A 23,423-nucleotide genomic window follows, 5' to 3' on the forward strand; every position below is an offset into this window, starting at 1 on the left:
TTCTTTTACTGTTTTTCCCCTTTGTAACTGATATAAGTTATAGACCAGTCAAATCCTGCATTTCATACATCTCTACATTTCTTCCTCATACAAATCCATATAGTACTCACACATCCTCTAAGTGTCATATGGGAAAAACAAATCACAAATTAACTTTTATAACAAAATAAATAAATAAATTTATTCCCACCTTACCTTTACTTCTCCCATTTATCTATGTCTAAAGAAAAATGTTAATAAAAACTAGATGTCTTTCAACAAAAAATACTTTTAAACTGGCTCAGTGTAACAAAATTACTTAGAACAGTGTGCAGACCTATTATTTTCAAGTTTCATAAATATCAAACACAATTTAAAAATGTCAGTATACACAAGCACACAGTTATGTGCACCAAATCTGTAATTAAGAGCTTAGAATGTATAGCTTCTCAGCAGAGCCCTCAATATTACTCTTGCTTGACATTTAGAGATCACTCCCTCCCCCCTCATTTAACCTCTGAAATGGGCATAGAAAAGACACATTGCATTTGAAAAACAAGTATTTTAAAAATTAGTAACCTGGGGGACCCAACTGCAAAAAATCACATCTCCTGAATTATTTGCTGAAACATGTCAAAATTGCATTGTCTGTACCAACTCACGGAGAACCTTTTGGGCTTCTACTATCCTGAAGAACAGAAATTAAAGGGTGTGCATTTGAACAATGGGTTTTATGACAGCATCAGTTACTCATTCTTCATAGGCGTGTAAGTCTTATTTTTGTGAATCTTACCATGGACACTGCTGCTGCTGCTACTTACTCTGTGTGTGGAGTTGCATAAAGCTTTACTTGTATAGAGATGCAACCAAAAAGTCTCATGGCTATATTTTCCCTCCCCCTCTATACACAGCGAATGTTGGGGAGAGAGAGATGTATCTGCAGACACAAATGTAGCACTAGAAACAGAAGCAGTAATGAGGAAAACTATCCTTCATGCATGTTGTGAAAGTGAGGTGTCAGCCTTAGATATAAACTGGTTGCTCTTGCGCAGTCAACAGTCTGTACATAGCAGCTGGCATGGTCTTCATATGAATCTAGAAGGTAATAAGACATGTTAATCAATACTCCTATTAGGCATGCTACAAAAAAAATGAGTGTCCATAGCCTAGGGAGCACTAGGGAAGAAACTAGCTGAGGTAACATAGGACAGAAGGGAAAAGGAAAGCCTGAGAATTTTCATATCCATACTAAGGTCTGGGGAAAAAAGATTCTCTAAGGTGTTGAGTATCTACCAACCATCTCAATTTTATCTGAAGTTGTGGGCACTTCAATAATAAGAAAAAACCTTGGTGGTTTGTGCTGGTTTTGGCTGGGATAGAGTTAATTTTCTTTATAGTAGCTAGTATGGGGCTATGTTTTGGATTTGTGCTGAAAATGGTGTTGATAATACAGGGATGTTTTAGTTGTTGCTAAGTAATGTTTACACTAGTCAAAGACTTTTCAGCTTCCCATGCTCTGCCAGGTGCACAAGAAGCTGGGAGGGGACACAGCTGGGACAGCTGACCCCAACTGACCAGAGGGATATTCCATACCATATGACATCATGCTCAGCATATAAAGCTGGGGGAAGAAGAAGGAAGGGGGGGACATTTGGAGTGATGGCATTTGTCTTCCCAAGTAACCGTTACGCATGATGGAGCCCTGCTTTCCTGGAGATGGCTGAATACCTGCCTGCCTGTGGGAAGTAGTGAATGAATTCCTTGCTTTGCTTTGCTTGTGCGCAGCTTTTGCTTTCCCTATTAAACTGTCTTTATCTCAACTCACGAGTTTTCTCACTTTTACTCTTCTGATTCTCTCCCCCATCCCACCGGGGGGGAGTGAGCGAGCGGCTGTATGGTACTTAGTTGCCGGCTGGGGTTAAACCACGACATGGTTCTCACTCTCGCTTCTAGTATTTATGTTTGAACAGTAACAACCCAAAAGAGTCAATGATGATGAAATATGCAATACTGTCTAGGCACACTGCTTGCTCCTACCTCACCAACAGCATTTGAGAGAATGTGAACAATTTTCTCATGAGGTGTTGCTACAACACTCTGCCCATTGATTTCAATGATACGATGGCCAACTCGCACTCCTCCTCGCTCTGCTATACCTCCTCTCATAAGGCTACAGATCTGTAAGGGAAAGGACAAAATTATCACAGTTTTGATATGGAACAGAGGCTTTTGACCACAAATGATAATTCAGTATTTAAATACATGTGTTTGCAACAAATTCTAAAATGTAGTAGATCACTGATTCAAAATAACATTTATTAGCAATCGAGTACTACAGATTCTCTTCCAAAAGCAAAAGAAACCATCCACCAAAAGCTATCCGTATTATACTTGTTACTTCATGGTTTGAAAATTTAAGAGTGTATGAAGAACCATAGTTTACAGAAAGTTCAAAGTGCATAAACCTTGCATTAAGAGAGAATCCAAGACAGACTCTTTCTTTTGAGACCATATACAATGGTTTGGTCAGAGACACAAATGATACAGACTGAAAGCAGCCTTCTCCATACACTTTTGTTTCTTTAACCTAAAACAGCCTTTTTACTCCTCTGACTGATTCTAAAGCTATGAAATAACATTTCTTTTCCTACTTTTGACTGGGAAAAGTCAGATGAATAACTTTGACCAGTTCAGCTTTTATATCTTGGACTTAAAATGTATACTGAGCCCCTGCTGTAGTGAGGGAAAAAATACAATTCATTACATATGTAAACTTTAACATATGTAAAAGCATCACCAGAAGGTCTGGAAGCTACTTACAATCCCATTCTGTACACTGAAGCCTAACTGGTATCTGAGGTCAGGTCTCCTGATCAAGACTGTGGTTACCGGAGGACATCTAACTACATTCAGTTTAACTTGGGCTTGGTTTTTCAAACCCTGCAAAAAATAACCATCACCATGAAAAATGCTGACAAAGATGGGGTGAAACAATTTAACATGAGCACTAAGAAAAGCAATACTTAGAATGTTAACATGGGAATATCCCTGAATAAGCAGTTCTTTGAATGTGTCATTATGAAACAGGATTCCTGAATACCAGACAAAAGCAACAGGATGCTCAGTGAATTGAATGATGCAGTATAAACCTCTTCTTGTCAAGAAGCTCATGTGGTTGTTTTAAGAAATCTAGCTTCCTGCTGGCAATTTCTTCATTTGAGAACACAAATTATTGTTCTAAAGGAAGCAAAGGAAATAAAAACAGGTCTATGCAGTTGACCAGAAAACTGCCAAACATTCTGGCTGGGAAATTAAATTTAAAATATGCACCTAAGATAGATAGTTACAAATAAGTGGCTTTCCTGGTGTAGTTATATTCAATTCTGTAATGCAAACATCAAGTCCCTGTATAAGCAATACTCACATTTACATTACCCCTCCCTTCTAAACTGGATTTATCACATTCACCATTAAATCTTTGCTACCAGAAGAACTAAATGAAGAAGGAAAACCTAAACATAAAAGTGGAGATAATTGTAGAGTCTGACCATTACACATATTCAAGCGTTCAGAGCTGTTTCTTGTAGATAAATCCAACTCCAATGTTAATTACTTTTTTCTATACAACATATAGAACTGAACACACATTACTCTTAAATGTTGCATTTAAACACATTTAGCCTTCAATAAACAGAACCCATATGGGAAAGAGATGCTATGTAGAGAGTATGGTAGCTTCAAACTTCAATCATGTTAACATTTATCAATTCCAACGCCTGCTTTTGAATTTCTTTCATATGCACAAAGTGAAATATGGGTCCCATTGAAAACAATGGGTTGCCTGCCACTGACTTCAACAAGATTAGGATTTCATTCAGAAAAATAACTCCTATTGCAGCTAAGGTAATATACTGATGTCTACATGCAGTTTACTGCTGCTGATTTTGTTGAGCCTAACTCTAGACTTGGTACTGACTTGAGACTGACATTCTGCTGGGATGAAAAGTCAATGCTTCTAACTGCCTGGACATGACAGTTGCACAGTCCCTGAATCTGTTTCTGATAGTAGTTAGCACCAGATGCTTCTGAAAAAGACATAAGTAGCATAATACAATTAGGGAATAACCATCACATATGGAAAGTTTCTTCCTAGATCTGTCAGTTTGTAAATGATTTATAGTCAATTAGTAGCAAGGCTTACATCTCAAATTTTAAAATAACCTTATGTGAAGTACTTGCAAGATATTACCCTCATCTATATAAAATGCTTATCTTTTCATAGGAGTCCTTATAGCATACTAAAAAAGTTTGGAATCTTAGGATATTTCTGTAACATTGAAATATATACTTGGGTGACTGATGTTTCATTTGGGGTTCATTTGTGTTATCCAAAAAATGTTACATAAGCAATTCTAGATGCTTGGCTATAAAGACCTGCAAATGCATTGACTACCTTCTTAACAGAAAGATAAATGGCTAGCAGTTCCTCTGGCAACAGCCTCATATATCCATGAAAAAGGAGTAGAAAGGTCTCTAAAGGCAAGAGACAGCAAAGCTAGCTTTTTGATTCTTTTCATTTTGAGAAAGTACAGAAGATTCTTAACACATCAGAGCAAAAGTCCATCTGTATGAGAAAACCATACATCAGTTTTAGAAATAAAACTGATACGGGATAGAAAACAAGTATGACAAAGCTGATAACATGAAGGGTGGTGAGCTTTGTTCCACTGAAGTTGGAACAGAGATACTTAAGGGTTTTTTCTGCTTCAGGAAAAAAAAAGAGTGCTGTTACCAAGGTTTTAATATACTGCATTCACAAGATATCATTTGAATTCACTGAATCCAGAATGGTTGGTCTCAGAGACTTAAATATCTATTACTTGTCAGTGCATGGTGTTTACATTTTCAGAAACCAGAATATCAGATCTTTATAGCAAAATTTTAGTTCAAGCATTAAGAAAGGAATCCATGGGCAACAAAGACATACTTATTTTGTGAATTACTAAACAAACTTTTTTTTACTGCAGAACACCACTACCCAGCAGGGACACGGAAGGATTTCTATAGTCCTATATAGCATTACATTGCATGTCTACATGCTACAATATGCAGCAGTTCTGTGGTGATTGACTATTTCAATAGGTAACCCAGAAGACAATTTAGCTGAATTTCCAACATTCTCAAAGGTTGCATCTTTCCCCCTCCTGAAACTTTGATGTTTAAATACCCATTCTCTTGTATGTTGCATCTACCCCAGAGGCTCCTCATTTCCAGGTGACTCGCCTGCTTTTTGCATTTACATGCTCTCATGTCAATTAAAAGAAAGTTCTTCCAATTAAAAAATCCCACCATTTAGCCAAGTTCAAAGAAACATTATACTTTCCAATGCATTCAAGTTGTTTCTACAGAAAATAAATAGGCTTAATTTTTCTTTTAAATTCAAAGTTTAGAAAAATGTTAAAATATGTTTTAAAAAACCAAGCTTTTAAAAAAATGACTCTCAGTTCTCTAGGAGCTAGATCACAGGAATCATTTAAATGGCTAAAATTGCACCAATGCAGGTTTTAGGCACCTATGTCTCAGACTGTCCTATGACATTTAGGTGCCTCCACATAGTAACAGACATCTTCCTTTTGGATCCAAATATTCCCTTGGGGCTTGAATTCCTGCACCGTGCCCTGGTCTAAGCAGCTAAATGCATAGCTCCCTTCTTAGGGCTCAGAAAATAGGTAAAACAGAATTTGCCCTCTACTTTAAGGTCATCAAAAGGAAACTGCTATAAAATGCACAAGATCAGAGTTAACAAACAACAAATAGTTCTATACTTTTTGCTCTCCCACTACTCCAATAAAGGTTTTAAAACACGTAATATCCAGGAATATTCTCTGTACCTTTATAATGCTCTGGCATGTTGAGAGTGGTAAGCCAACCAAACTGGTCCCATTAATTGACATGATCTGGTCCCCTATATTTAGTTTCCCAGACTTCTCTGCTGGTCCTCCATGCATCATGTTGGCTATGATAACTGTAGGCAAAATGGATCCCCAGCCAGATTCCACAATCACTACACCTAGAATTTCTCCCTTTTGCTTTTCAATGTAAACCTGAATCATAAGAAAGAGAGTTTCAAACAAAAGCTTTTTTCTCATCTATGGAACTGATGTTCCCACCCCACATATGTTTCCATATAAACAAACACAGGTTTCTCATTTGCAAAATGCCTTTCTTATTCAAAGGCAAAACACAATAGGGTATATAGTTTAACACAGTTTAAATGCCTTCAACCATCAAATAACATTAAAACTAGAGATTTTGTTTAATTCAAAATCCCCCCCAAATAGAACTCATCTGTTCATATGGCTGGAGGGAGCTGGTATAGAAGAAACCCTGGCATGATGGACTTTGGTGGACAGAACTAAGTCAGGGAGGGATTTAAAGTACTTGTGACTGTGTTTTCGGAAACAATTACCTGTGTGGTGCAGTGTTACACTACTTCATCTTTATTAATAAAACCAGCAGCAAATATATAGCCTTTTAAAATCTGGGGTCAACCACACTTATCAACCTCAGTGCCTCCAAAAACTTTATACTGTCTACTGTATATTCACTTCACTGACATGTAATGTCCCAAATGTGAAAATTGTTTGGTAAAAAGAACACACAGAGACAGTAAATCATTCAGCTACTGATAAATTTAGGGTTCACTGCTTGCTTTTAAAACAGAATTGCCCACAGGATAAACCTACTGGGAAGGACAGAAATTACCTCAGTGAGGTTATTTATTGGAAGCACTAATAGCTTTCTAATCGTTGCCAGTACAGGCCTGAAGTCAGGATACATGAGCTTAATGGTGTTATGGAAAAAAGCAGAGACATACATCTTTGCAGTTTTCAGATTTGGAAAAATGAATCAGGTCATCATTGTACATGTCCTGGGTATTGAGCAAGTCACTATATTCCTTCTGGCTTAGGTCTTCTGGATTGATTCCATTTGCCCTCAGAAATTCCTGGTAGGCCACGCTAAATGCTTGACCTATAGACTGTGCAATCAGCTGTGCCTGTAGTAATTCCCAAAGAAGAAAAGAAGAACATCAAACATTCCGATGGTTTCATTCACTGACACTTTCTATGTTATAAACATGCTGCAAAATGGTTTATGCCTACAAGTTAAGGAACTGCAATAAATTTTTAAAAAATGAACCTAAAGTAATAATTAAAAAAGAAAAACAGAACGTCAACATAGTCATCCATGCAGTGAACCCAGCTGAACAAGTAACTACACATAAGAAACACAAGTAAAGCCTTCCTTTCACAGCTAACTACTGCTAACATAAAGGTATACCCATTGCATTACTTGAAATTGAGACTCCAGAGGGAGAACTTGAGCTCTTGCCTGTGCTAGTTTTCACTTCCGGCACAAAGTCAAGCCATCAATAAAAAATAAAAACACCTTATAGAAAACACACAACAGCATTTTAAAAGATGAGAAGGCCTTTAAAAGTATCTTGGGCTGCATTAGGAGGAGTGTTGCCAGCAGGTTGAGGGAGGTGATCCTTCCCCTCTACTCAGCACTGGTGAGGCCACACCTGGAGTCCTGTGTCCAGTTCTGGGCTCCCCAGTACAAGAGAGACATGGACATACTGGAGAGAGACCAGAGAAGGGTCACAAAGATGATTCAGGGACTGGAACATCTGACATATGTGTAGAGGCTGAGAGAGCTAGGACTGTTCATCCTAGAGAAGAGAAGGCTCATGAGGGCTCTTATCAATAGGTATAAATAGCTCATGGGAGAGTGTAAAGAAGATGGAGCCAGGCTACAAATGTTTCCATGATACAAAAATGTTAAATATCAAACATTTTCTGAAATCTACCAATGCAGATCCTTTTTTAAACAAATAAAGGGCTGGTGCAGTTAGCAGGTTTGTCACAGGTACCAAAAAACATTTTTACAAAAACCCCACAAGATGGGGAAGAAGGAGGGAAGAAACAGATCAAGACTTAAGAATGAAAACAGCAACAGATGTGAAAACAAACAAAAAAACCCTACCTCCCACCAAGAAATTAATGTTTGAGAAACTTACAAGTTACAGTTTTTTTAAAGGATAAGGTATGCATACATTTGGTATTTAGATGAATACTGGCTGCACAGGGGGTGGGGGGTAGAGAATAGAAAACTAAAAAAGACTTCCAGATAAAGTAACTGGTAGAAAGCAATATGCAAAACTGCAGTTCTACCTGTTTCAAGAATGCTGACAGCATACTGATATTGCCAGAAAAAATAGCTAAAGATTAGGAGATTTGTGGTAACTCCCCTCAAGCACAGGAAACACCCTAGCATGAAATCAGAGTGACAGTTCTTTCTGTAAATTTCATAGCCAGCATGCCAAAGTAGGTGACAAAAATACATTTAGTCTTGCTTCTTAAATCTAACATCATTTACGACAGCAAGGATTTCACATGATCAACAACGAATCATATACTAGTTAATATACACACAAGTAAAATTGACAGTGATTGTTCTATAAACAGTTTAAAATAATTAAATTGTTTTTCAGGACACATACTGCTTTGTTAACACCACTTTATTTAAATAAAGTATGGCTTCCAAGATGTGTATTCTCATAACTGCTTTCAATCAATTCCACTTGTTAAGGCAGTTGTTTCCTACCATGTTTCAGGGACTTCAAAAATGCCAGTGGAATTAGTTGTGAGGCTTCCTGCTGCAATCTTCCTGCATCTTCCTGCTGGAAGATGCTCCAAACCCTTAATCATGTTTTTGTCCCAGCACTCCACTATGTCCATGTTTTCTTGGATTGGGGAGCGCAGAACTGGACACAGTACTCCAGATGTGGCCTCATCAGTGCTGAGTAGAGAGGAAAAATCACCTTCCTTGACCTCCTGGCAATGCCCTTCCTAATGCAGCCCAGGATAACTTTCCCAAGAGGATGCATTGCTTGCTCTCTAGAGGTGCTATGATGCTATGGTATTTCCTACTCTTCCTTCTCTCCCATGCTTTCCTTTAAAATTCTTGCAACCGTGTTTGAAGTTACTGTCAGATAAAGTATGGAAAGGGTGGAAACAACTGGCCCATTGAGCAGATCCAGCCCTTAATGTGACTGGAAGCGGTCCACGATCACAGAATCATTCAGGTTGGAAGGGACCTCAGAGGGTCTCTAGTCCAACCTCCTGTTCAAAGCAGTCAGCTATGAGGTCAGACCAGGTTACTCAGGGTTTTTAGTCAGGTTTTGCAAATCTTCAGGGACAGACTATATAACCTCTCTAGGCAGCCTGTTCCAATGCTTGACTGTCCTCGTGGTGAAAAAAATTTTCCTTGTATCCAGTCTGAACCTTTCTTGTTTCAATGTGTGCCCGTTAGCTCTCATACTCCCACCATGCACCACTGTGAGGAGCCTGGCTCCGTCTTCTTGATGAACTCCTCGTGGATATTGGAAGGCTGCTGTTAGATCTCCCTGAAGCCTTCTCTTCTCCAGGCTGAACAAGCCCCATTCCCTCAGCCTCTCCTCATAGGGCAAGTGCCAGCCCCCTGACCATCTTGATGGCCTTCTGCTGAACTCACTCCAGTTTGTCAATGGCTTTCTTGTATGGGGGGGGGGCAAAACTGGACATGGTATTCTAGAGGTGGTCTAATGAGTGTTGAGTAGAGAGGAAGAATAATTTCCTGCAATTTACTGCTTATGCTCCTTTTAATCCAACCCAGGATGCTGTTGGCCACCTTTGCTGCCAGGGCATACTGCTGGCTCATGTTCAGCATTGCTGTCTGCCAAGACCCCCAGGGCCTTTTCAGCAGAGCTGCTCTCCAGCTAGTCAGTCCCCAGCCTGTTTTGTTGCTGGGGTTTCTTCCTCCCTAGGTGCAGGACTTGTCTTTGGTCGTTGTGGAATTTCATGAATGAAGTTCAGTGGGCTTCCAGACCACTCTGCCTAGTCTATATGGCTCTCTCCTATGCCTATAGCTTGCTCTTGGCTGCTCTGCTCCTAAAGCTACTGGATGCTCCATAGCTTTCACTCACTGCTGCATTACTCCCTGTGAGCTGTTCTAGTGACTGGAGAAAAGGGAATATTGCACCCAATTTTAAAAAAGGTAATAAGGAGGACCCTGGGAACTACCAACCAGTCAGCCTCACCTCCATGCCCGGTAAGATCATGGAACAGATCCTCCTGGAAGTTATGTCACAACATAAGGAAGGCAGGGAGGTGATTAGAGACAGCCAACATAGCTTCACCAAGGGCAAATAGTGCCTGACTAATCTACTGGCCTTCTATGATGGAGTGACTGCATCAGTGGACAAGGGAAGAGCTACGGATGTCATCTACCTGGACTTCTGTAAGGCTTTGACACTGTCCCCCACAACAGTCTTGCTGCTAAATTGGAGAGATATGGGTTTGACGGATGGACTGTTAGATGGATAAGGAATGGGCTGGATGGCCACATCCAAAGAGTCACAGTCAATGGCTCAATGTCCAAGTGGAAACCAGTAACGAGTGGTGTCCCTCAAGGGTCCGTACTGGGACCAATACTGTTTAATATCTTCATTAATGACACAGACAGTGGGATTGAGTGCACCCTCAGCAAGTTTGCAGATGACACCAAGATGAGTGGTGCAGCTGATAAACTAGAGGGAAGGGATGCCATCCAGAGGGATCTTGACAAGCTTGAGGAGTGGGCCCATATGAACCTCATGAGGTTCAACAAGGCCAAGTGCAAGGTCCTGCACCTGGGTCAGGGCAATCCCCAGTACCAATACAGACTGGGGGATGAATGGATTGAGAGCAGACCTGCAGAGAAGGACTTGGGGGTACTGGTGGATGAAAAATTGGACATGAGCCGGCAATGTGCACATTGCAGCAATGTGTGCTTGCAGCAATGCAGCAATGTGCGCTTGCAGCCGGCAATGTGCTCTACCCTGCTCTGGTGAGACCCCACCTGGAGTACTGTGTCCAGCTCTGGGGTCCCTAGTGTCCTATTAGAGCGGGTCCAGAGGAGGGCCACAAAAATGATCAGAGGGCTGGAACACCTCTCCTATGAGGAAAGGCTGAGAGAGTTGGGGTTGTTCAGCCTGGAGAAGAGAAGGCTCTGGGGAGAGCTTATTGCAACCTTTCAATGTATAAAGGGGGCTTATAAGAAAGATGGAGAGCCTTTTTACCAAGGCCTGTAGTGACAGGACAGGGGGCAACAGTTTTAAACTGAGAGAGGGTAGATTTAGAACGGACATAAGGAAGAAATTTTTTTACAATGAGGGTGGTGGGACACTGGAACAGGTTGCCCAGAGAAGTTGTGGATGCCTGTGATCCAAATGGTAATGGAGTCTGACAACATGTTATAAAACAAAGCTTTACTGAGGCAGTAGAAAAGATGAACAACACCACGCCCATATGGCGACTCACCCGATCGCCAATAGCTAACACAGGATCATAATCAATGCCATGGCTCTGGTGGACTGCCAGGGACACTTGGTGTCCGGGTCATCTGGCAGCAACAGCCAGTTTTGCAAATGCCTTTTGAATGTGGGTAAGAGTCGTGCCACCCCATGGCTCCTCCAATGGTAGTGTGATTTGAGAGAATCATACCTTACGTGAATAATGTGGGTGGCATCCTGCCTACGCTGCCGATGTCAGTCAGGGGGCAGGGTGTTGGCAGTCTGTCTACCCTGCCGATACTGGTCAAGGGGCAGGGTGTCAGGAGGCAGGGTGTCAATGTCCCATCACTGGAAGTGTTCAAAGTCAGGTTGGAAGGGGCTTTGAGCAAGCTAATCTAGTGAAAGATGTGCCTGCCCATGGCAGAGGAGTTGGACTAGATGATCTGTAAAGGTCTCTTCCAACCCAAAACATTCTATGAATCTATGATTCTAGCTCCTACCACCTGCTACCACCTGGTAGAGGCGGGGATGGGTAGAAAAACAAAGACATGTAAAGGGAAAGCTCTGATCTCTGTGCCATGCAAGGAAGCAGCTGAAAAGAGCAGACTAGCGGAATCTTTTGTTGTGAGGTGATCAAGGTAAACTTGGAATGATATACATATTGTTTACAAGTGGAAAGCATCATGGCATGAGTGCAGAGCTGATGGGAGCAGTGCAGGAAACTGAGTGTCAAACAGTGCTGTGCATAACCAGAGTGCTGGGTGCAGGAAGCACCGTGGAGTGTAGGGGTGCTGGTCATAGTGTGGAATGAAACTGCCCTCTGGTGTGTAGTTCTGGTTAGGGAGAAGGGGAGGGAAAGAGGATGGGAGGACTCCATAGCCTACGGTGTGGGGGTGTGCGGGGATGTAGGAACACAGCTAAGCTGTGTTTTTACATGCAGTCCAATTCAGGCCCCAGTAAGGAAAAGGTTCTCAATCCCAAAATAAAAACTGTTTGTATCTTATATCTACTCAAGCTAGCTCTAAACTTGCTGATGACAAAAACGTGATCGCTGGCACTGAAAAGGTCAACAGCACACACAGTCTGGACTTCCATTATTTTGCAAACTTTCAAATCAAAACAATTTGATGGCAAGAACAATATGGCAAGAAGATGAGTGCGCTGCAACTCATTAGCTCAGCACGCTATCTGCAAGAGAGGAGATAAATATGGTCTTGTACATTCAGAGATGGACACCCAATAAGAGATCAACTGCCATTTAGACACCCAGCATTTGGCCATGTTTTAGGAGCTGAGCTGTTCTGAATATCCAGTGCCAACTACACTTGGAAAATCTGTTGTTGTTGCATCTTTTTTTAAGATAAGGACAGTTCCAAGCTTGGACGCGTTTTGGCCATCACCCATTTGAAGGCTTAAGACATATCACAGTCAGCTTAACTGGATAAATTCTTCTAGATACCCAGCTGTCCCAGAAGAAGAAAAAGATGACAGTGAAAGATGTGAGATTTAGATATAAAAGAGGCTCTACTACTCCATTGGACTTACAAGCTCTTTAGAGTGGAAATCTCTTTGCTGCCAACAGATACATTTCTATCTTAACTCTTTCCAAGTTATATTTTTTCCTACTCATTTGGATTTTTTAGAATGTTTATAAGCTATTTTTGAACTACTCTATGACTGAGGAACGCTCATGTCCTGAAAATCCTCAGAATATGTTCAGACTATTAAGTGATCAATGCTTTTTTTAGACCTACAGGCATGTTGTACTTTCCAGGATAATATTTTCTGGCACAGGAAGGATCATGTCCGACACAAATATGAAATCATCTGACCAAACCACAGAAGGTAATGATAACAATCCTCTAATGGAAGCACACATTTTGAATAGCCAAGAAAATACTGAGAAATAGATCCAGGAAGGCTATCATATTCTGAAAGAAAAGAAACCACTGCCTCTGGCATCTGACAATTTGATCTTTGCTTTTTGAACTGGCCAGTGAGAAAGAGAGAGTCCAGTAACATACAAAATGTGTGATTTGAAATACAGAAGCAACAGCCCCAAACTAGGCAGCACATCAGGTGATGTGATCACTAGTGATCTAGTGATGTGCGCCGCCCCCCCCCCCCCCCGGAAAAAAAAAACAACAAACAAAAACCAAAACACCCCAAAACAACACAAAACATAGTCTAGTCTTTCTATTTGCATACCAATTTCATGAAGGGCATTACAAGAAGAGTGGCTTATATGCTATTTTGCATAAAAATCAATCTTTAAGGTTTTCTGTCAAATTTGGTTTGGTAGAGGACTACCTCTAAAAAGGTAAAGAAAAAACACTGAGAATCCCAGCAGTAGGTTGCATATGTACCTGCAACCACAGAATTTATATGAACATGGTGCCTTCAGAACAGGTTCCCAAATACATAAACCCAGACACTTCTTAAAGGAAACTTTCCCATCTGGAAGACCTTACAAATATTTTTGAAGGCATTTAAGGCATTAGTGAGAAATTAATATTTTCACTTAAATTTTTATTAATTAGTTTAATATATTCTGAATTGTATTCTGAAAAGTCTTTTTGAAGCCTAAGTGAGGTGCAAGGCACGAGAAGTAGAAATAGGCTATTACCTCACCATCTGTAATTTGGGCAGGATGCCTTAACTGGCATGACTGCTGTAGTCTAAGCATTGATTTTCACATGGGAGTGATTCCTCTCCCTCTATATGAACCATCTGATCGGCATAAACATGGTGGTCACCATGGAGACATAATATCCTGTTATTTGGAGGGCTGAGCAATAAATGAGATTTGCTGTCTTGTCAATTAGATAGCACTGTGTGAGATCATTTTATTTGGGACTAACCTGATTATAAGACTGACAACTCTGTATCTCCCAACTTCATTTTGATGTATTTGTGTATGATTTTACCCCTTGCTTATTTAGTTTGGTTTTCTTTAAAAAAAACAAACTACATAAAATCAACAACTTATGTGCATTGATATTTCTTTCTCAAAATATTTGGATTTTAATTATTGAGGACAGGACATCAGGTTTTATAACAGACAACTCAGCCCTCTGTGGGGGTGCTTGTGCCCCCACACTTGGTAAAATGGCCGGGAAAGAACAGACAATAAGATGCTAGTGTGAGTGGGTGTATTGGGTCTGGCTGGGATGGAGTTAACTTTCCCCATGGCAGCCATCATAGTGCTGTGCTTTGTATTTGTAGCTAGAACGGTGTTGATAACACACCAGTGTTTTGGCTACTGATGAGCAGTGCTTGCACAGCATCAAGGCTGTCTCTCCAGCCCTCTCTGCCCCCAGAGGCCAGTAGGCTAGGGGTGGGCAAGAGTTTGGGAGGGGACATAGCCAGGACAGCTGACCCAAACTGACCAAAGGGATATTCTATACTATATGATGTCGTGCTCAGCAATAAAAGCTGAGAGAAAGGAAGAGGAGGGGAGGCATTAGTTATTCAGGCGTTTGTCTTCCGAAGCAACCGCTACGCGTACTGAGGCCCTACTTACCAGGAAGTGGCTGGACATCACCTGCTGATGGGAAGTAGAGAATAAATCTTTTTGCCTTTTTTTGCTTCTGCGCACGACCTTTGCTTTTCTTCACTAAACTGCCTTTATCTTACCCATGAGTTTTTCATCTTATATTCTCCCCCTGTCCCACCAAGGAGGGAGAGTGAGAGAGCAGCTTGGTGAGCATCTGGTGGCCAGCCAAGGTCAACCCACCACAGTGGGTGAGTGCAACAGTGGGTGTGAATGGGACACCCACAACTGTCTGAGAGGGCATTTGCCCCAAATTGATAACAATGAAGAGGATGATGACCATCACCTGATTTAAACAGCAACCAAGGAATTATAAAGAGACTTTGTAATTACAAAGGACACTCTATTGGAATTCCCAACATTCCTGATTGGCCTTCTTTTTTGGGGGGGGGGGGAATAATTTCAGCTACTCCTTCTGAACTCCATCATCATATCAAAAGGAACCCCCCCCCCCAAAAAAAAAAAAGCCCAAAACACCTCTTTATGGCATATGTCAGTGATCTTTGTGGCAACACTAGGGAATGGAAGCTCCCTATGAAAATAAGCTGCTTTGATGGATGCTCACTCTCACAGATCCTGAGCTGGTATATGTAAGCTGGGGCAACAGTGTTCTTTTAGAATCTGCTCCTCACTGTCTCTAGGAAAGTATTAAATTTACTTGAAAAAAGGGAAGTTCTATAAATACTGACTTTGCAAGTAAAACACAGGGTTCCATCATGCAAAGAGAAAGCAAGTTCTTCTACTTCGATGAAATATTTTTATGCAATTAACAAACAAGCCAAACAGGACCATTGGCTATAGACTTTCAAGCCTGTCAAGATGTGCTCATATTTTACCTCCTAGAAAAATCACAAGATAAAAAAAATCCTTACATCCTCAGACTCAAAGACGTGGCAAATCATTTTGTATTGTCTTTTTCCATCTTGGGAGGGGTGAGATGCTTCCACATTGTCCTGGGAATTTGATCGCGGCATTCGTCTACGAGCCATCAGAACAACTATATTCCCTATATCTGCAATGTAAGAAATGGTCCTCAGAGGATGATCCATCATAGTTTCCTGGAGGATAGAAAAAATGGTATCATCAGACGCTGTTTTAAGCAAATTCTTATTGCACTTTTGGTGTTTTATAGATTAATGGCGGTATGACGCCTTTATTAAGTAAATGTCTACAAAAAGGAAAAAGTCTCCTGTATGAAAGGAGGTGCCAAGAGGAACCAACAGCTTCACTTTCAAAAAAAGCAAACAAAAATAGCACATTTAGAAAATGAAAGTTACTGTGGAAAAGAACACAAAGACTTGGGTATCTTAGCCTGAACACACACAACATGCTGAGGACTAAGGACTCCAAATTAGTTATCACAACCAAATACTTTAGGCTTGTCTGGGGACAATTGGTACTTGTCATATTATAGTACTAGACTGCCTAGAATGCTGTATAATGTGAACAAAGCTTCTTATCTTTTGGGCTGACTGCAGTTAGCATACCTGCCAAATCAGTCAGACAATTCTGATTAATTCCATGTGTGACGTGGTTCTTGAGCATAGATTTCTGACCAGGAAGTCTTAGAGGGAACTGTAAGAGCCAGCACTCCCTGAAAGTCAAATTTTGGCAGGTAGATGAAGGTCTATTTCAAAGGACTATTATTATAACACTGACAAGGCCTGACCTGGCAAAGGTGCTTCTTTGTCCATACCTGTGTGTCTGCATTCAATACTTTTATTCTCTGTGTAGAAATGAAGAGGTCCACTTCAGTCACGGGTTGAGATTCACCTTCTGGAGCCTGCAAATAAATGGAATAGAGTCAATAACATTAGGTAACACCCTTAATAATGATATTAGATCACAAACAAGACACAGTCATCAGAACAGCAATTCAAAACAAAGTATTAGATTGCAGAAGCTAAAGATAAAAAGATATGGAAACCCTGTATTAGATTTGAAAGTGGGTTAAATGTAATTTGTAAAATTTTTAATCCCATTAAAAACTACTCTGACCTCCCTTCCCATACAGGGGCTTAACAACAGTGACTGCTCAGAATAATGGAAAAATGTGTACCACAGGCGCAGTTTTAAATAACTTATAGTGCAGTTCTGGCAAGAGGGTCTTCACAGTCAGACAACATACTATTAATGCGCTAACTCCCTCCAGAAGCCGTACCTTTGTAAACAAAAAGCAAATGCTTGCAATTTTAAGTGCCTTTTAAAAAATCTGATAGCTATTTAAGAACTCCATAATCATAACATATTACTAAAATATGAGTCAGCATATAATTGTGTGTCTATACTTTTTTCCTTTATTTGACACAGCTGTGAATCAAGCAAAACACTCTCTATAGAGGAATAAAAAAGCACTTTTTTTTTGCTTTGCCAGTTTACAGAATAAAACCTTTGACACATCAGTCCTATTTCTTTGGTATGCGTTTTTGGTACTACCTGTATCCTTTTGATAAGTCCAATCTTTACCCTATTTCTAACACAAAATGGCTAATGATAAGCAATGGCTAATGACGGCCATCCAGGCAATTGATTTCTGAGAAATGTTAACTGACATGGTAGCTCAGAAATAAACCTAAAAATCTTGCTGGATGCAGAAAAGCACAAAATAGAAAGGCAAAAAAACCCAACAAAGCAAACAAAAGAACAGACATAACATCAAGCTGATAGTGGTTGTACTGCACCTTCTTCCTGCCTTTGGCTAATTTCTGGGCCATCTGTTTAGCATGTAATAAACAGAGATGGAAAATAGTTAAGAGAAGAACTTGCAAAGACTCTTAAGTCAAACAGGAGTCTATACACTAACACCAGGGCTCAATCTATTAGTTGTTCTGGATTAGTCTCTGCTTAGATTAATTTCCTCCTTTTCTTTTTGGTTTAAGAAAAAAAAGTTTCACATTTAACAGTTTTTAAAAAATGAAGAGAGATCTGTACCAGGAGAGTATATAAAAGGATTTTTTCCCCATTTAAACATTACTCTGAAGAAACAGTTTCCTCCCCCACTCTCCAAGAGCCTTTCCTCATTTACAGCAGTACAAATTGAGAGTGGCTCCTCCAAAGTAAAGTCAGCATAAGATGCAAGAAAAGAATCCCACCCATTATTATTCCAACTTTCTCAGATTTAAAGAATTTAAATACAAATTGCTTAATGGTCTCACACACACATGGAATCATAAATCCCAAAGCATGCAATCTTTAATCCCAAACACAGAAATATGTTAAATTTTCCTGGAAAAAAAATAGAAGTTATATCTGACTGAACCCTTCTGCCCCCAAGTACATCTCCTCCTATGCAAATACACCCATGCATTTGGACACCAGGTTTTTCTGTGACACCTTAATAAGGATATTTCTATACCATCACATTTTTCCAAGAATGGGGAAGATAATATACTTCATAAACACCTGAAATTGTCTCTTATCATGAAGCAGTATTACTGTAAATCTAACTGCTTTATACCCAAAGATATTTCATCCTAATCCCATGAAAACCTCTTATGTACTATTACTGTGACAACAATGATTGAAAATAAGCATCATTGCCATTCTATTGCTTTGCAGTTGGTTTAAATATAAACCCAAGGACTCTGAAGACCTGAACTTATGGACCTGCTTATCGAAGAAATGCAAGATTCACCCTACTGGCAGATATCCTTTTTACTTCCAAGATGAACATCTCTTCTTAGATAATTAAGTTAACAGGTGTTCTGTGAGGGGCAAGGGCCTATTATGCCAAGGCCTATCATGCTCAAAATCTTGTTTACAGTCAAAAAGGAAGCATACCTTTTTAAAATATATATATTCAAGAATTTACTGTTAGTATAATTGAATTCTTAACAGTCTAACCATTATTAGTCCAGATCTAATTATTACAGAAAAAGAAAGAATAATAGTAAAGTTGAAACTGTTATACACCCACTCCTTAGTTTCTACCCGTTCCTGGTGTTGTGTTCACCCTTTCACTGCTCCTCTTGGGCCTAAAGCTGGTGGTTTCATTCTGGTGGGGGATGAGGTAGGAGTGCTACAGCAAGTTGTCAGCATATGGAGTCCTTCACCAGGAAGAATATGATGTTCATATCGGTGGCTTCTTCTTCACTCCAGGATCCACTGGGGTAATTTGTATATGTTTGCTAACATGCTTTTACAGTCTTTGCTCTTTCTTCATTGGTCTGCAGCTCCAGGTTACATCCGAATTTACTATATATGGTGGCTTTTTACAGATGCTAGGTACTATTTCAATATTCTCTGTTACCCCTAAAATCAGTTTTGTCCAGCTCCAGGTCTGCATTTCTTTAACTGACCACTGGTGAGTTTATAGCCATGGGGTCTCCGGTGCCAAAAGCCTGTGTCCCATCTCTGATCATCCCATGCCTGTACTCCTCTACTCCACATCCTGTGTCTCCAATTCTCAAGGCCTCTGCTATCATACCAGGCCTGTATTTCTCTACACTACATTATTATGTCAGAATCATAAACCATGATTTGTATGGTAGCACCATACAAAGATAAACAAAAGAAAATAATATTATCCATAGACACCTGATCAATTATAAAAATTGCTGTTACAGCTAAACCAAGTTAAAACAAAGCTATGGGCAGATAAAGAAAAGTTCAGACAGAGCAGGCCTGACAAACTTCAGTCCTGAGGCCTTGCAAACTCAACACAAAACTACCAATGGAAATACAGTATTACAGGACTACAGGGTAACACTTTATAGATAAAGATTTATGACTAATTAGTATTAGGAACTGCAAACAAAAAGCCTGAATCATGGACGCACTCAACATTTTATGTTCATGCTCACAACTTAAGTCTGCCAGATTTATTTTAAACCAGTGTGAAAGCAGCCACTGAAACATTAGATTCTGTTTCTTATTTACAAATAAAACCAAGCATTTTCACATTTCTAATAATCTTTTTCAGATAGAGAAATATGCTATAGTCTGCTATCACCAAGCTATTGCAAAAGCAATTGGAACTGGCTCATACTGAAGGCTCTCCATTAAGTTAATTGACACTGACATTAAGAAATAACATACATATCCTGAACAAAAGCTTCTGCACACACTGGTAGGATTTATTTTTATTTTTTTTAAACTCCCCAGATAAGCAACCGTAACTGTTCCCCCAAATCAGATTCTTTTCCAGACAAAACTAGAAACTATACACAATGATGGATCTCACACATGAAAAAAGAAAAGCACATGTCAAAAATAGAAAGGAAAAAAATCTTGAGCTAGAACTCCACAGTGCAGACGCTAAGTCAAAGGCAACTCAAAATACCCTATTAAGCACTTCATTCAGAACTCTACTCTGAGATTCAATGGGAACAGCATCAGACTGCAGATTTAATTAAGCTTCTTAGTGAACAATTTTCTAATATTTCATAAACCTAATGTAATGAAGGTCCCAGTTGACTGGAGGTTAGCAAATGTGATGCCCATCTACAAGAAGGGCCGGAAGGAGGATACGGGGAACTACAGGCCTGTCAGTCTGACCTCGGTGCCAGGGAAGGTTATGGAGCAGATCATCTTCAGTGCCATCATGTGGCACGTACAGGACAACCAGGTGATCAGGCCCAGCCAGCATGGGTTTAGGAAAGGCAGGTCCTGCTGGACTAACCTGATCTCCTTCTATGACAAGGTGACCCGCCTAGTGGATGAGGGAAAGGCTGCGGATGTTGTCTATCTAGACTTCAGCAAAGCCTTTGACACCGTTTCCCACAGCATTCTCCTGGGGAAACTGGCTGCTCATGGCTTGGACGGGCGTACTCTTCGCTGGGTAAAGAACTGGCTGGATGGCTGGGCCCAAAGAGTGGTGGTGAATGGAGTTAAATCCAGTTGGCAGCCAGTCACAAGTGGTGTTCCCCAGGGCTCGGTATTGCGGCCAGTTCTGTTTAATATCTTTATCAATGATTTGGATGAGGGGATCGAGTGCACCCTCAGTAAGTTTGCAGATGACTACAAGTTGGGTGGGAGTGTTGATGTGCTTGAGGGGAGGAAGGCTCTACAGAGGGACCTGGACAGGCTGGATCGATGGGCTGGGGCCAATTGTATGAGGTTCAACAAGGCTAAGTGCCAGGTCCTGCACTTGGGCCACAACAACCCCATGCAATGCTACAGGCTTGGGGAAGAGTGGCTGGAAAGCTGCCCAGCAGAAAAGGACCTAGGAGTGTTGGTTGACAGCCGCCTGAATATGAGCCAGCAGTGTGCCCAGGTGGCCAAGAAAGCCAATGGCATCCTGGCTTGTATCAAAAATAGTCTGGCCAGCAGGACTAGGGAAGTGATTGTGCCCCTGTACTCAGCACTGGTGAGGCCGCACCTCGAATACTATGTTCAGTTTTGGGCCCCTCACTACAAGAGAGACATTGAGGTGCTGGAGCGTGTCCAGAGAAGGGCAACGAAGCTGGTGAAGGGTCTAGAGAGCAAGTCTTATGAGGAGCAGCTGAGAGAACTGGGGTTGTTTAGCCTGGAGAAAAGGAGGCTGAGGGGAGACCTTATTGCTCTCTACAACTACCTGAAAGGAGGTTGTAGAGAAGTGGGTGTTGGTCTCTTTTCCCAAGTAACGAGTGATAGGAGGAGAGGAAATGGCCTCAAGTTGCACCAGGGGAGGTTTAGACTGGATATTAGGAAATTTTACTTCACTGAAAGGGTTATCAAGCATTGGAACAGGCTGCCCAGGGAAGTGGTTGAGTCACCATCCCTGGAAGTATTTAAAAGACGTTTGGATGAGGTCCTTAGGGACATGGTGTAGTGTTGGTCTTGGTAGTGTTAGGTTTACGGTTGGACTTGATGATCTTAAAGGTCTTTTCCAACCTATACGATTCTGTGATTCTGTGATTCTGTGAAAGGAGGTTGTAGCGAGGTGGGTGTCGGTCTCTTTTCCCAAGTAAGAAGTGATAGGACGAGAGGAAATGGCCTCAGGTTGCGCCAGGGGAGGTTTAGAATGGATATTAGGAAATTTTACTTCACTGAAAGGGTTATCAAGCATTGGAACAGGCTGCCCAGGGAAGTGGTTGAGTCACCATCCCTGGAGGTATTTAAAAGACGTGTAGGTGTAGATGTGGTGCTTAGGGACATGGTTTAGTGGTGGACTTGGCAGTGTTAGGTTAACGGTTAGACTCGATGATCTTAAGGGTCTTTTCCAACCTAAATGATTCTATGATTCTGTGTCAATCTGCATGTCGTGAGAGCTGAATTGAGGGGATGACCCTTTTTTTACCCCTCTATATTAATGGCCTGGCCGGCGATGTCTGTAGAGAGGTAGCCCGGGGCTTGATGCCGGCAGATTTGCAGGCTGCCATTAAACGTGCGTTTGAAGGGGCGTAGCTCCTGCGCTTGCCTGGTTTTGCCCGGCTTTGGGCCCCCGCTCCCCCCAGCAGCCCTCTCTGCTTGGCAAGGGGACAGAGCAGGCGCCATGCTGGCGGTGCCAGGGCTGGGGCCTGTGTGGGTGTTCCCCGAGTCCACCCTAGAGGCCCCGGCCCTGCTGCTCACAGCGCGGCGGTGGGGGAACCGATTCAAATCGGGGCAAGGTTTGCCCAGTCCCCTTCTCTCCCTGCTGAGGACTCAGCAGAGGAGACGGTTGGTTTGGCTACCTTTGGGGACAGTTGGGATTTTCTGCCCTTTTCTGAATCGCCCCTTTCAGCACCCGCCATTGTGGAGTCTGGAAACTGAAGGGAAATCCGCCGCCGGGGCGGGTGGGGGGTGTCCCACTAAGTGGCAGACCCCTCTTCTTCAGCTCTCTGTCGCCCCAGGATGCTGGGAGTTTATTTCTTTTTCTGTCCTCTCTATGTAACCAGATGTAACCAAAATGATTAGTTCATTCTTTTGTAACTAAGCAACATAGAGATAGGAGTGGGGTAGACAATACTTTAATGTGTTTGTACATCTATGGCTATGGATATGCTACTATGCCCAAAGACAATTGGACGAGGAGTAGTACGGACATGCTGCTATGCTCCCAGTACAGCCCCAGCCCATCTTGACAAAGAGTCGAGGGTGGTTAGAATAATTGGTTTGTGTTAAGGGTGCCAAATCATTGTTGGGGACCATGCACCATGAAGAAGGGGAGCAAGTTACATAAGCAAGGTGGGATTGCGCATGTGTAGAAGAAGGGGTCAACTAAAGGACACACTTGTACGGCCACCAAGGACCACCAGAGACCCCCACGGAAGCCCCTCGGAGTTCAAGGACGCACGCGTAATGACCATGCAAATATGATAATTAGTTCCAGAAAATAGAATGAATATGCATGGTCATTCCGGGAAATTTGATGCATATGTATGTAATCGGACAATATAAGCTTTGGTTGATGTAACCTGCGGTATGCACGCTAGGTGGAACGATCCCTCGTGCATCCAGCGCCATAATAAAGAATGCCTGCTTCTTAATACTACATTGGTGTTAAGGAGTTTGATTCCTGATTTCGGTGACAGTTTTGGCAACCTAGATGAGACACCGCTTGTAAATCCCAATGGATCCATGGGATCATGGGACCTCCAGCCGGCATCGAGGGATTCT

At 41.4% G+C, this 23,423-nt stretch overlaps 1 protein-coding gene across 1 annotated transcript; it reads right to left on the bottom strand.

Annotated features, from left to right (window-relative positions):
* Positions 1 to 563: 563 nt before the first annotated feature.
* Positions 564 to 22,322, bottom strand: LOC140650766 (amyloid-beta A4 precursor protein-binding family A member 1-like). The gene is made up of 10 exons (XM_072859502.1): positions 22,126 to 22,322; positions 19,205 to 19,352; positions 17,588 to 17,620; positions 16,603 to 16,689; positions 15,779 to 15,964; positions 6,857 to 7,036; positions 5,871 to 6,083; positions 2,800 to 2,919; positions 2,017 to 2,157; positions 564 to 1,074 (listed from the first exon to the last, which is right to left on the bottom strand). Exons 1-10 carry the CDS (start codon positions 22,320 to 22,322, stop codon positions 1,003 to 1,005), a joined length of 1,377 nt encoding a protein of 458 aa, XP_072715603.1. The 3' UTR covers positions 564 to 1,002.
* Positions 22,323 to 23,423: the final 1,101 nt, after the last annotated feature.

Source organism: Ciconia boyciana, chromosome 4 (genome assembly GCF_034638445.1).
Source record: "Ciconia boyciana chromosome 4, ASM3463844v1, whole genome shotgun sequence".
Lineage (NCBI taxonomy): Eukaryota > Metazoa > Chordata > Aves > Ciconiiformes > Ciconiidae > Ciconia > Ciconia boyciana.

Coding starts and splice junctions, on each gene's coding strand:
- LOC140650766 (XM_072859502.1), bottom strand. CDS start 22,322: ATGGCGCCTGCTCTGTCCCCTTGCCAAGCAGAGAGGGCTGCTGGGGGG. Junction 16,690..17,587: donor TAGCCAAAGGCAGGAAGAAG/GTGCAGTACAAC, acceptor ATTTATTTGCAG/GCTCCAGAAGGTGAATCTCA. Junction 6,084..6,856: donor AATCTGAAAACTGCAAAGAT/GTATGTCTCTGC, acceptor CTTATGATTCAG/GTTTACATTGAAAAGCAAAA.